Raw genomic sequence first — 15,265 nt, 5'->3', positions numbered from 1 at the left:
CTGCGCACAGATGATTAAACTGCAAGAATGACAACAACAACTTTCATTACTATTGGCCTTCTAGTGAGCTTCTAACTCTCCAGAGGGAAAAAAGGGAAATCCATGAGCTGACTGATAACCAGGATGCCCGGCTGAAGGTGGATTTTCCCATGGTCAGGAGGGTAATACGATTTACCACATCAGCGTCTCTGCTTGCATCATTTAATCATTTACGGCATTTTTGATGTACAAGGAACAGAATGTTCTGACAGATGCGGGCCTACCTTCTGCTGGGCCACAGGACCAGAACCGAACTGTGGGCCTGTCGAAGGTGCCAGGGCAGGAGGGACATCGGTAATGTAGGTCTTCTTTGGGCCTGGAGGGTGACAGCCCTGGCTGAAGAGTGCAGCAGGATGAGCAGGCTCGGGTCTCCAGGTGTTCTGGTTCCCATATGCCAGACCTTGCCCCATCCCCGGGTAGTGCTGCTCTGGGTACCCTCTGAGAGGCTGAGGAGTGTAGCTGGGCTGAGGTGGCCCATAGGCAAAATCAGCACTGTTACGGAGCTGGGGGGCTCCATATGGGGCTGGGGCTGGTGCTGGTGCTGGGGCGCGCATAGGTTGGTGAGGGAGCTGGTGAGTGGGCTGGTGAGGGGGTTGGTGATGGAACTGGTGAGGGGGCTGGGGGGGGCCCGGGGGCATGTAATGGGGGCTGGGCTGGGCAGTCTTCACCTGGACATTGATGGCTGGTCGACTGGGGGTGGAGGTAGTGGTATAGGAGGCTGGAACAGGCTGGGGTTGGGGTTGAACCTGGGGCTGGGGCTGAGCCTGGGGCTGGGCCTGGGGCTTGGCAGTCGTGCTTGGAGAGGCAGTTGGGGTCTGAGGCTTGGCTGTAGACTTCTTGGTTGCCGTCAGGGGAGGCTGGTTGGGAATCACCATGCTCTTGTGTCCGATGACTGGTGCGGAGGTGGGGCCAGTCCCATAGTTCTGAAACGCAACAACATTATTAGTACAGGCACAAGTGAACCCATATTTCAAGAGAAAGAACTTCAACTGATTTTATTCCTCAAAGCAAGAAAACCTACAACGTAATGCTGACTCGCAACATACAAGGTTGTTCCTTCACCCTTATTTCCGGCTAACTGGGCACGCACTAATGCAGAGGAGTCATCTCCTCATAAGCTCGCAGGGTAGTGCAGAGGTCCTCCAGTACATTCTGTGAACACATGGCTCAGCTCTCAGCGGGTGGGATAGACCAAGTGCACATGTCGGCATTCCCATGTCTGCACAGAGTTATTTATCTGTTCCTGGATGGCGACCAACAATTTGGCCTGCTTCCCCAGCACTTACAGCAAGGCTATCTGGACACCAGAGACTGGTGATCCTGGGCACTTTCCAGGTCGAACACGTCGTAAAAACTTCTGGGTGAGGATCGATGCCTTTTGGAGGGAGGAATCACGGAATATTGGCAGGTAGAGGGTGTCTACAGTCATTGGAAAACTTGTGCTGACGTTAGCTTTTGGGGAAGGAGGCGGGCTATCACAGATCATACAGAGCTATATCGTGGTCAGACAACAACAGTCCGCCCTATGTCAAAAAAAAAAACTGTTCCTCCTCTTGAAACGACAGGCATATTGTGAATAACCTTCAACTTCTATAACCCACAGACAGAATGCTGCAAAGGCTGACAAAATCATTTATAAACTTAAAAAATAAAAACAGTATTACAGCCTTAATGAACTTTATATTATATACATACAAACAAACAAACAAACACACTAAAGTTTCTGCCATCCCCATACCACAAATATGAATGAAATCAGCGAAAACCAAGTACTATCTATGGGAAGTCAAGTAATCAACACAGTTATCCGTTAAGACAAGTGGCCTAAAAACACTGAGACGCACATTCTGACGCACGATTCCTTTACACATCAGAAAAGTGTATTACATTAGATCATCAATTAAACTTTATTGACCCCAGAGGGAAATCCCACCCAAACACACCCCCCCCCCCCCCCAAGGATTGTGACTATGGTGTATGGTGTGATGTCAGGGGGTTTGTAAACTTCAACAATCCACAGGTCTAAGTCATCTGGAGCCTACATTCCTGACAGAACCTCCCCTGGTGAACAGGTCTGTGAGGAGAAAATGGGAAAACTAAAGTCAAACAAAAACCCCACATGAAAGTTACCAAGAAAACCCGGAGTACCCGGCCAAGGACTACCAAAACCCACTTCTGAAATCCTGGGGTGGAGTTTGCTACTAAGTGACAGGGCATCCACATAACCTGGACAGGCTCATCCCTTAGGTCAGGGGTCTCCAACTCCGGTCCTGGAGAGCTACTATCCAGGAGGTTTTCTGTCCCACTTGGCTTCTGATGAGCCACACCTGCTCCTGGTATTTACCTGAGGTAAAGGTGTGGCTCATCAGAAGCCGGGTATGATAGAAAACCTACTGGACGGTAGCTCTCCAGGACTGGAGTTGGAGACCCCTGCCTTAGGTTCACCACCTGTGAGGTGAAAGGTGGAGGTCAGGTGCAGCCTCATTTGCATGGCAAACATGAGAGGGGTCCATCAGATGTTGCCAATGGACAACAGCTTTGGGAACATGACAGGGAAGAAGCTAATGCTGGAGATATTGTAAATATCATTTTCCTGCATAGTGTGGGCTCAGCAACTCAACCTTTTGGTTAGGAGTGGATTGTCTCCTACTCTAGAGTTTAACTTTGCAGTTGAATTAGCTGATTTGAGGCTGGATACTTGGATGAATAGAGTGGCAGATATAGTAACTGAGCCCTAATGACAGTTGGATGCATGTTTAGGAGACCAGATGGGGCAAGAGGAGCCAGATTTATTGGGAATGTTTTAAAAAAGGAGGAACTAGAGAATGTATTACAACTTTGCATCCTATAACTTATAGGGTCCTTCAGAGAAGACTCCCTTCAATGATCAAACTTAGGATTCAGAAGGAACAATATGCAATCGGCCTGACTGTGAAAACAGAGGACCAATTCTACTCCCTCTCTAGCAGTGAGGGTCTGCATATTACAATTTGACCCAGCACAATATGGGATACTGGTGGCACTACTACATGCTCTTCAGTCCCACTGTGAAGGTATTAAGAGTCGTGTCTGCATCCTTAACACTAAATCGAAGGTGTACAGAGTGGGTATTGGCCTCCTACAAAGGTGAGCCTTATCTCCACTTGTGATTTTCATGGACAGGATGTCAAAGGCACAGCTGCGACTGGAAGCATGTACTACACGGGGGTCTAGAAGATGATGACATACTTTTACTCTCATCCAGCCAGGACTTCTACGATGCACTTCAGCCACTTGTTGCTCAATGTGAAGACATGGAGATGAGAATCCTCCTTGGCCATGGTGCCCAACCAGACAAGACTGGATTGCTTCATTCAGGTGAGAGGGGGACACTTTGTCCTTTGTGAAGGTATAAAGGCTTTCCAGTCAACCTATGTCACCTCCCTCACCTATTGTTATTGAGCACCTACTTATTCTCGAGCCTAGAAATATGGTTTCTTTGCAGGATTGTCAGCGTGAAACAAGGTTTCTCATCCAGGTGGAAATCAGGTTTCTCTCCAGGGTTTCCAAGCACTCTCTCTGTGATGGGGTGAGGAGTTCAGAGATCCAGAGGACCTTGAAAAAAGCCGCTGCTCCTTCAGGCATCTCACAAGGATGCCAACCTGGTTGTGTCCATGGGGAGTTGTTCAGGGCACCAGGCCCCAATGCAGGCCCAGGACACCCCACAGGAATTATAACTCACAGATGGTATGGGACCATCTGGGACTCCCTCAGAAGGACGGAGGTAGTCTGTGGCTTTGGAAAGAGAGGTATGGTCTGAAATGCTCTGTATGCTGCCTCCACGGCCCACACCAGAGAAGCGGTATGAATATGATGACGAATCTTGTTGCTTCGGTCTTGTTTTGAATCAGAAGTGATGCGGACCACATGACTCCCACATGCTCTGGGATCAGGCAGGCTACCTTCTCTAAGCATTCCAGATAAACATCATGTTTCTCAAGAACATCTTCCAACATGGACTTGCTCTCAGGACTCCAGGATCTTGCCTACAAGTGGATAACCACTTATCAGACAGATCTGATGATACCCAATACAATCCTTAGCATTTCTGTGCATGTCTAAATGTCAGGCAGAGATCTCTGATCCACAGCTGTACTAAAATAAGGCACCTCCACATGTCATTAACCCAGGCGGCTCTTTCTAGGTTACTGCCTTAAGCCAAAAATTCAATTACAATTTTTACCGCAGTATGAACACAAAGACTTGCAACACGGCAATATCATTAGCCCGTTCAGACAAATTTAACACCTTAAGCCACTTCCCAAAGTTGCTCAGTCTCAAACCAGGCAACGTTATGAAGATGTAGTGCTGAAATGGAGCAGAACAACCCTCCCAGAGCGGAAAAAAATGGATCCACAATCCCCATTAAGCGGTAACCATTACACAACCTTTAGGGGTGTCAGTCCCACCAGGTTAGCGTGGATCCTGCTGTACACAAGCATTCTGCATGGAAGTGCCAATGGTTGACCATCACAGTGGTGCAGACAGGCACAGGGGGAGAATTTCCCACACCTTTGTGGTTCACAGGAGCGTGTTGATCTGCAGCAATGCAGAGGCTTTTCTTCACAGGCCATCAGGCCGGTGATTAATGCAGTAGTAAGACTCAGAAAGACACGGTCGAAGGGATTATTGTGAAGTTGATCCCAGACCATTTAACCCAATTCCCCAGTTCCTGTACCGGTTCCAATCAGGTTAAACCAGTCAGCGAGTCATGCTGCACAGTAATCCCACCGATTATGGATTTGGAAGTTTTTCTATCGGATGGGAGACCCTGCTGCCGCAGTGAGATGAGACGTACCGGAGAAGATACCGGAATTCTCTTTCTCACACACTCTCACTGAAGTTAGAAAAAGTGGAGGGAAAAAAAAAATCAGACAATGTTTGAATAAAAAGATCGTGTGTCTTGAGCTGTATCCTTAAGTAAGTATTACACTGAGTCAAATCACTTCACTTAAATGCCTCACGGTTGTTAAAAATTGCACATCATTAATTTATGGGTAAAGGCCGTTAAGACTTAACATTTACTTAGTCGCACTGTGCAAATGCAAATAGGCCCCGAAAATATTACATCATCACGGTAAATTTTCCGCCAATTACACAACCCTCCCAATCTCCCCTCATAGACAATTTAATCACTAGGTCATGAAACTGAGAACAAGATAAGATCTAGAATAGAGCAGTGTGGTAAATATTATTCTCGCACTGGCTAAATAATCAAGACGCGGCCAAGGTATCAAACTGCAGCAAACTCTGCATTTTGACACAGAACAAGCCTGTTAACCATTTGGCCACTTTCCAGAACTCTCCTCCTCCTCCTCCACTTTGTTAATCGCGCTGACTTTTTAGTCAGTAGCATATAATATTCCAAAATAATTTGTATGCTTAATGTCAGTGCAGTACTTGCTTTGAACCAGCCACACAGATGTGATGTGCAGCACAGGCTGAGCTGAACCCAGATGGGCTGTTTTTCAGCTCAGTTCAGGTCTCCTGAGTGTTACGCAGTTCCAGGTCTCCTTTAGACTTCAGAGACACCAAAAGGAGGTGTGAGCCCATAAACCAGTCTAAGGCAATCAGGCGGACAGCCGCAAAACAGGCCTCGGTGCTCCAGCCTACGGCCCGGAGCCGAGACAGATTAGGCGGCAAAAAGAACTGAAAAGGGAGGGGAATAAAAAAACGAACCAGACCTCCTGCAGTGCAACAAGTGTTTTTTTATTAATTCAGTTAACACCCCCAGTGTAAGTACACTCATTACCGTTCATTTCATGCAGTTTCAGTACAGTTCCCTCCCAAGCTGAGCGTCTAAAGTATGGCAGCTCAGTGGAAAATCCCAGCTTGCCAAATGACATGTGCTCCTCTGGGACGCTAACAGGTTCACTGACTCCCCCTTAATCCCACCCCACCCCCCACCCGCCTTTCCCTGGTCCCAGATGTGCCAGAGTCTTCAGGGCTTCTTTGTAAAAGCTGGCCCTTTCCCTCGTCACCGGTCGCGTCACAAGAGCACGGGGGACGTAAAGGGCACGTTAGAGCAGCGCATCCTCATGTTACAATAAAGACCTTCAGCAGGTTTGCCTGGTCATCTCACAGCTCCGACTCAAAGGAGGGGCCCCACAGGGGCCTCCTCAGTGCCCTAAAGAGCAATTTCACATTTTTGTCTCTCACTCACTCTTTTGTACATCTGCAACACATCCTGAGCACCAGTTACCGCTTTTACCATTTTCCGGGGTGGGGGGGAGCGCGAGCTGGCACAATCTCCATCTTTCCGGATATTTTCTGTGGCGTTCGGGCTGGAAGGAAGCGCGACCAAGCGGGGGCCCGGCGTGGCCGCTATCTCAGGTCCCCCCTCCCCGTCACGCACTGTGGAATTAATGGCGTTTTAAAAAACGCAGCCCCGAGATAACACACATTACACTTGATTAAAGACGTCCCCTGAAAATCGTTGGCGGGGAGGGGCGGGGGACCTTACCATGTTCCGTATGGCACGGGGCGAACAGATAAATCAAACTGAACTTGCATTAAAATTCCTCTTCTTCTCTGTATCTGCTGATCAGTTAAAAAAACTACCACCACCCCCTTTTTTTTTTTTCCAAGCAGCGATACAGTGAGGCGCATAAAACTCCACGAGCCATGAAGGAGGGACAGCTCTCACCAAAACCCAGAACCAGGCCGCAAAGACTCCAGTGCTGGCAAGGCTGCCGGGGAACATTAAGGAACAAACCACAAAAGTCCCTCACATCCAACAGCAGCAATAAATAAGTAATGGGAGAAAGTAAAGACAAAATGCAGGCACTGCTGCCAACAGCAGAGGACGAGGAAAGCCTTCCAAGGCAAAATAAGGGAATGAAGGCAAAGTTTGCTAAGGCAGAACACCAAGGGCCCTGGGATAGGAGAGCAGAAGCCAAATCAAGCATCCTGCCATTTTAACTCCTAGCAGGACAGGAGTGGATGTGTCAAGCAGCAAAGTCAGCATCTGAAGGATGCGGCAGCGCGCAAGCGGCCTCAAAGGCCCTTTAAGGAAGTTTAAATTGTCAAGGTGGAAACTCATACATTTTGTCATCCACCTTCCGTCGGTGACACCTTACCAGCGATCGCAAAGCCCCAGCGCCGAAAGAAAAAGTGGGCCCAGGCCACCACAGGAATGGGATTTCCTAATTACGTGACTGTCACCCCGGACTTCAAAGGCAACACGCGCATTAACTACTTTCTCTATGAGCTTCAGACTTCATAGAGGCCTTTTTTCATTCAAAGGAATGAGCCAGTGGCTGGAGCCGGGAAAAAAAAAATTCCCCTCACTTTCTTCACAGTGTCATCTTGAAATCCTGCAGGGAACCTGACTGCATCTGAAAATTGCTATTTAAAACAGCAGAGGTTTCCTGAAGAATCTCCCTAACATCAGTGGCAGTTCTAGACTATTTCTGTTGGGGGGGGGGCAGACAAGGGGCCAGTTGTTCTGATAGGGAGGCCAGATGCATTTGACCTTACTGTCCTCCAAGTACAGCGTTATTTACAAGTAAAAGTGAAAGAGAATTTAGAGATCCGATAAGTCACTTATGCAATGCTTTGCAGTCACATTTTACAGTTTTCACCAATATGCAATTCACTCTGATGTTTGGTTTAGACTGTCTTACGTCCACAAGCTTGATTCTTCTTTTCTGGTAAATAGTTATATTAATATATCATTAATAATAATAGTAATAATAATAATACATTTATTTCAGGAACAAGTAGCATATGTATTTAGGGGGGGCATGCATGTTGTCAAAGGGGCACTGACCCAGCCCCCCCAAGAACCACCCCAGACTAACATGCAATTCATTATGCTGCCCAACAGCCCAGGAAACTACATAGCTGTCAAATGGGCAAATGCACCTGGCCTAGAGTGACCTAGAGGGATGGGGAGCAGAGAGCAGCCTTTCCCCACCAAAACACAGAGAGCAGCCTTTCCCCACCAAAACACAGAGAGCAGCCAATCCCAACCAAAATACAGAGAGCAGCCTTTCCCCACCAAAACACAGAGAGCAGCCAATCCCAACCAAAACACAGAGAGCAGCCAATCCCAACCAAAACACAGAGAGCAGCCAATCCCAACCAAAACACAGAGCAGCCTTTCCCCACCAAAACACAGAGAGCAGCCTTTCCCCTCCAAAACACAGAGAGCAGCCTTTCCCCACCAAAACACAGAGAGCAGCCAATCCCAAACAAAATACAGAGAGCAGCCTTTCCCCACCAAAACACGAGTATAGTGCGCAGAACCTTTTCCTGTACATTTCCCTGCATTCACCCCAGGCTCTCTGTGTGTGTGTGAGTTGGCACGTTCTCGACGTGTTATGTGGGCTCTCTCTGGGAAGCCCCATTTCTTCCTGCCATCCAAAAACATGCAGTGAGGAGAATGGGTGTATGCATGCATGCTGCATGTCCTGCAATAGACTGGGATAAGTTGCAGACTCACTGGTACCCAGTATTGGTTAAGAACTACAGCAAACAAATCGTTCTGCCCATTAGTCAAAACCTCTAAATCAGGGGTGGGGATCTTGATCCATGGAGGGCCAGAATGGGTTTTTGGGATGACCTGTCAATCAGCCAATAACAGTGGGTCCCCAGGACTGGAGCTGATGGCCGCTGCTTTATTATTGGCTGATTGAGAGGTCATGCCAAAAAACCCAGACCGGCTCTGAATGGATCAGGCTCCCCACTCCCGTTCTAAATTAACCTAAAGGTCAAAGGTGGGCCCCTGGCTTTGTCGGCACCTAGCAATTTACAGCCAATTAGTCAATCAATCATCTATCCATACATGTGGCATAGCCACTTGTCCAGTAAAGGAGAGAGATGATAAAGGAGCCAATCCCAAACTAAAAAGCAAGGCGCAGTCAATTGAGTATGTGTTTGTTTGAATGGGGAAGAGCATTCCGATTGCTTTTCAGCTAATTAACAGATGAAGCTGCAAGTGAAAGTTAAACTTAAATAACCTTTGATCAAAGGAAGCAGCTGTCCCAAAGCAGAAGTGTAAAACCAGATAAAAATCTTTGAAGTTTTGAAGCTTGGTTTCTTTTCACAGATAAAGGTAAAGTACAAATGCCTTGGAAATGGATCTTTTATTCACCGCACAGCCTTCGCTGCTGCATAACCCCGCCTCCCACATGCCTCTTGCTTCTTACGATGATGAACGCGGCATGCGCCTTAAACGCACCCCTGCTCCGCAGCCACCCCCAGAGCAGCAGACTCCTCGCCGCCGCTCCACTTTCGCCAATTTTTTGCGCCTTTAATCCTTTGCTTCCTAATGTCTTTAACCTATTAATCATCCGGCCAAGGCCGACATAAGCTGGCCCACGCGTGCGTAGTGCCGGCAGGGCATCGCCGCGGAAGGGTGGGTGCGGGGCACGGAGCACGACCTCTGCCGGAACCCAAAACACCATCATCATCATCATTAAGGAGGGGGCTCTCTCAAAAAGTGTACTATCATCAACACACACAAGAAAAAACACAAATATTACTGTTTAGAAATGCAGAAAAAAGATCAGCTCACGTTATACAATAGATGCAATAATGTTATTTGACAATAATAATAATAATCACTGCATTTCAATTCTAATTCAGCACCTTGCGTGCTGTTGTATGCTGGGTATGTATAGCGTGCATACTATATATATATTGTATATGTGTTGGAGCATTGGACCAATTGGATGTATATTGTATTTATTGTGTTGTATTTATTGTAAGTATAGTTGACTGTGCCCTATGTTAGATGCTTTTTAAGACTGCAGGGAGGAATGCAGGTAAGAATTTCATTGTCCTTGCACCTGTACTTGTTGAAAAGGAAAGTTTTTGAATCATTATAAATATTTTGCGTCCTCCCAGTCCTGGGAATGGGGCCAAACCAGCCAGCGCGTGGGCACTTTCCGACAGGCACTGGGCTGCAGACCTTCAGTCTTGAGGATGGTGAGACACTCGGGGAGCAGCCCAGAGATGCCCCTCCCATCGCCCAACCTCCACACCCCCCATGTAGGATGTACCATTGTGAAAATCTACTGGCGGCACGGCTGCTTGGCCTCCCCACCCCTGATTCTCCACATGCAGATATGCTCATTCCACTGGGCTGCAGAAGCATGTGGGGCTTCTTGGCTGGCATCTCCTCTGGGTCCCTCATCTGCACGGTGCCAGCGATTGGACTGACCTGCCTCTTGTACTTGACCATAACTGACATTAAAACCCACCCACCCAACTAGCTATTGACACTGCCTCTGAAAATTTCAGCATTCGTTTGGAAAAATGGCCACACTGGGAGCACATGCTGGACCACTTCTGTCTTTGAACAATTACCACCGATGCAGGATGGCCAATCGGAGGGGACACTAAATATATGGTGCTACAATTACTCGTGGGTCCAACCTGATCAGCAGACTGGGCTGGGCGGACAACATAGTGGCACTGTATGAGAAAGGCCAGGGCAGACTGTGCTTTCAACGTGTGTGGCGGGCTGCTATGTATGTTTTACCAGTCTACAGTGGCCAGCGTGCTTTTTATACGCTGTGCTCTGCTGGGGAAGTGCCATCAGCTCAGGCGATGCCAAACACCTGAACAAACTCATCAGGAAGGGCGGCTCCATCACGGGTCTGACTGGACCCACTGGAGATAGTTGGGGGGGGGGGGGGGGGGGCGGAGTTGGCAAACAACACTGTCAAAAACTCTGCCCATTCCCTCCAAGGGCTCATTCCACCAGGGTGTGCCAAGAAGCCCTAGTGAGGACCCTAACTCTCGACAGCCGGCACTATAAAGGCAGTTTCATTCTTCCCTGCATGTGTACACCGTGGACTTGCATAACACGTTTGACATCATTGTGCTCCTCCGTGGACAAACGCCTGCTACACTCCTAACTTGTGTCCGTATTAACAGTATACACACAGCCCTGGACACACTTCACACGCACATGCTCATCCTCCTCCATATCCGTATTGGAATGGTGCAGCAAGTATGCGACGTGCGCATGCGTACAATGCGCCTCTACGACACGTTGTGTGCATGTGCAAAGTGCACAGCTTGATCATAGAAGTGTCGTCTTGGAAGTATTTACGTGTCTGTATACGCAGTGCGGACACACGAGTGCTGCATGTGCAGAGAAGTATGAACCACGCTTAACACATCCCACCTTTGCAATAGTAAAAGTCTGCTGCTATCAGTTTGCACTATCTATATCGCTTTTTCACCTTGCTTTTTTCTGCTTTTCACTGTCTGCAAGCTGGAGCTGTATGCACAAGAATTTCCCTCTGGGATCAATAAAGTTCACCTAATCTAATCATATCTAAACACAAGGTTCCTTACTTACCTCACAATTATTTCCCTCTCAGAGTTATAATAAGAGCAGGAGTTTGATTTTCCAAGACTTAGGTAATCAGTCCTCTTCGAACTACACTTAATATATTTTTGGACACACACGTTTATGCTACCAGTTGATAAAGGGGATTATTAATGTTCTGCAGACTAATGCAAGACTTTCCCCTTAACTGGAAAAGCAAATACAACGTATAATTAAAAATTTGTATAAATTATCATCCAATGACATTAACGGCAAGTAATCAGCAAGGAAACATCAAGCTGTCAAAGTCAGAACCCTGCTGGGAGAGATTCAATCATCGGGTATAAAAACATAGACTCTGATTTGCCTCATCAACAACTATTGCTAAGTGCACTGTGCCCAGTACATCAATTATTATTAATAGCATAATAGTACAAGTTATAATGAAACAGCTTGCATTGATAATGATTTTTAAAACAAAAATAATAATAATATGCCATTTTAATAGGTGCGTGACTTAAGCATAATATTTCTGGAAAGAATTTATCGCTAATATATAATGGATATTGTGGTCTCCAAGTTGCTGTTTTGCTTGTAGATAAAGTAGCATTAAAACTGCAACATTTCATACTTCAATCCATTAACTGATATCAAAGTACCTCCACAGGTGAGAATCTCCCCACAAGCTCTGCTGAAGGATGAAAATGAGTAACACAAGACCTGACAGTGCAATACAGTAAATTTTTCCTACTGCTCAAAAGCAGTAACCGTAACAATTCACTAGAAATATTTATTCACCACCAAGCCACAAAACTCTCTCAATGTGGTTGTTTTCATATGAGCAAGTTCTCTACAAATGAGGCAGCACTTAACGATAACCACCCTGAAGTTTGCTATCATTAAGTTTACTACTGCCATGGAAATCAAGGTCAGGTGGGGGCATTGACGCATAGGCCATGTGAGTCAAGTTCTCAGGGAGCAATGAGGACCCAGGGAAGCCCCGGGGGGCACCATCTGTCACATCAGTGGTTCTCCGATCCAAACCAATCAAGACGTGCTGCATGGGGCTCAGAAGGCCTGGCCATCTTCCGCTTTGTGACCCCCCTAAGCCCAATCAAACAAGTTTTCACCGACTGTGCTGCGTTGGGCAAACATGGCAGCCTGACGTCGCTGGATGAAGATATCGAAATGTTTCATTCCAACTTCAGCTCAAATCCAAAGTGTTAACTGCCGTTCAAAAGTATTTATGAGTTAAAAAGAAAAAAAAGGAAAACTGAGAATATCTTGACTGTTGTTAAAAGGAATGCTGGGGCGGGAAGCAGCTCAGTGTCCATGTCCAGATGGTTGTGGGTTTGAATCCCACGGCCAGCAGAGTAATATCAGCGTTAGGCCGTTGAGCAAGACCCTTAACCCCAACTCCTTCAGGGCTACTACATGCTGGCTGAGCCTGTGCTCCGACCCCAAAAACAGTGTTTTGTGTGAAGAGCAAAATGGGGTTTGTACAACCCAAAGAATTACTACCTACATCGAACAAATAGCTAGTAAACTACATTGGGCAACTCAATGTTTCACTGTTCTACTGCTACAGAAAAATAAAACATTTTTACAAGACAAAAAGTAACTAAATAAACCTACTTCCACAAAACTCCTGCGATGATTAAACATGTGCTCCAGTGAGAATATACACTCTCTCTGACATTAAGGATACTAAACATCAGAGATGATGAAACAAACATCACAGGGTTCTCCACCTCAAATCGCTCTACTATAAATGCAGCCCATTATCCATAGCGAACATCAGAAAAACACAGATCTTACTGACATGTTAGCTGAGGCTGTGCTATAGAATGAATCAGGGCCAGGGCCACAGTAGATGGGAAGCCTACTGGAATATTCATCTGCGTGCTTTCAATTGCACAGCAAACAACAGGCTTTTATTAAAGACCTCTCTAAGAGCATAAGCCACTTTAACCTTATATAGGACAAATAAAGGACCCTTAAATCTTTGCCTAAGTCATGAAAAACCGAATAATACTGGACAGAACAATCTCATCTGATTTTTAATTAACAATGGCTATTGGAGGAGACTTTGTGCTGACCTCACAGATGTTCACACATCAATTGTACTGGACTCCTACAGGTACAACTATGGTTTTCACAGCCTTAGTATAAAAGCTTGGGGAACAGATTAACGTGGATGATTACACCCCGATTACTTCAGCTTTCAAGAACCTGCCCCAGGCTTTTATAGACTGGAAGGCGAAATGCCGCGCGTGACAATGGCAGGTGACACATCGAAGAGAAAGTTCATGGGACTCGTGCAAAATGTTATGTTTCATTACCGACTTCTGTGATGTCTTTAAGTCATCCCACCTTCAGTGTTTCATCACTGAGTCAACTTCAGAAGTTAAACTCTAGCATTACACCGGCAGGGAGGGGGGGGGGAGTGGACTGAGATGTTGGTTTTTAAAGCCCCCTCCTACCCACACTTATCTGCTGGGCTTGGCGTAGGCGCAGCCGTCCAAGTATGACATACTTAGCATAACGGGGAAAAAGCACAGAGCTGTGATAACAGTTCGCCTCCTCTTTGTTTACCAGGAGAGAAGGTTACGGTGGAGGAGCGAGGTCAAACTGAGCAGGAAGCTGCAGCCGCCGAATGCACGCAAATGTCAACACGGCACTCGACGAACGCTGGGAGGGGCAGTAGGAGGCATCAAAAGGTCAAAATCCCATACATTTGGGTTTTCTTCATGGCCAGGGAGGGGGGTAGCGTTCACGCGTAACGCGAGCGAATTTCTTGCGAGCTCATGAGTGGTTTCCGTCTCACTCACTGCTGGCAAAACGCATCACGCTACTGTCCACAGAGCAGAAAGGGGAACTCTGCCACATTTATAATCTCAGTTTACAGTTTTGCATCTAGACAGTAAACCTAAATCTGAGGGAGGCTGTTAAAGAGAACGCCTAGCTCGCGAATCGGACAGAATTAGCAAGAGCTAACAGCTTGCCAAACTCCCGAATGTCATCTTCATCATCGCAAGGGCTGCAGACTTTATCGACCCCTGTCTTGGCTCTATACAATTTTCTGGGCAATTCCTGAGTGGAATAGTGTTTGACCTCGGTGAAGAGACCGGGGGGCGGGAGAAGAAAAATCCCCTCATACCCTCAGTCAAACTAATCTGACCTCAGTGGAACACACCGCAAAAGCACAAGCTGCTTATTCAAAATCTCAATCCATTTTTCAGGTGGGACAGAGATACACAAATTTTTCAGACAATGCAGATCCCCAAACCTATTCTATGATCACGTTTAAAAAGGTCATTTGCTTGAATGATTTTAGGATTGTTTATGTTGCGCTTAAATATTCCAGCACATGCCCAACCTTTCTGATCTTTGCACATGCATGTCATCCACTAGTTCCCCGAAACCGCCTTGTACAATTAACAACAGTTTCAGAAATTGGGAACTTATAACCTGCATGAGCAAGAGCAAAACAAAACTGCTTTAGCCACCACACCACGCACTGCCCGCAACAAAGGCCCACGCAGCAACCGTGTGAACGAGATGACAGCATAGATGTCAGGCTTACACAGTAACAGCATGTCAAGCCTGCAGTGACCGAGTCAGACCAACACAGTAACAGCATGTCAAGCCTGCAGTGACCGAGTCAGACCAACACAGTAACAGCATGTCAAGCCTGCAGTGACCGAGTCAGACCAACACAGTAACAGCATGTCAAGCCTGCAGTGACCGAGTCAGACCAACACAGTAACAGCATGTCAAGCCTGCAGTGACCGAGTCAGACCAACACAGTAACAGCATGTCAAGCCTGCAGTGACCGAGTCAGACCAACACAGTAACAGCATGTCAAGCCTGCAGTGACCGAGTCAGACCAACACAGTA

The 15,265-nt window shown here is 46.9% G+C and overlaps 1 protein-coding gene across 9 annotated transcripts in view; it reads right to left on the bottom strand.

Moving 5' to 3' along the window:
• The window catches only part of lpp (LIM domain containing preferred translocation partner in lipoma), a 101,794-nt gene that overhangs the window by 32,522 nt on the left and 54,007 nt on the right, over positions 1-15,265 (bottom strand). For all 9 annotated transcript variants that reach the window (XM_023797935.2, XM_072704492.1, XM_072704494.1 and 6 more), the window contains one exon: positions 264-962. In XM_023797935.2, coding sequence (XP_023653703.2) covers positions 264-962 — 699 coding nt within the window. The remainder of the gene's footprint in view (positions 1-263; positions 963-15,265) is intronic.

The sequence above is a fragment of the Paramormyrops kingsleyae genome, chromosome 21 (assembly GCF_048594095.1).
Source record: "Paramormyrops kingsleyae isolate MSU_618 chromosome 21, PKINGS_0.4, whole genome shotgun sequence".
Lineage (NCBI taxonomy): Eukaryota > Metazoa > Chordata > Actinopteri > Osteoglossiformes > Mormyridae > Paramormyrops > Paramormyrops kingsleyae.
This window is presented reverse-complemented; position numbering and strand designations above follow the sequence as displayed.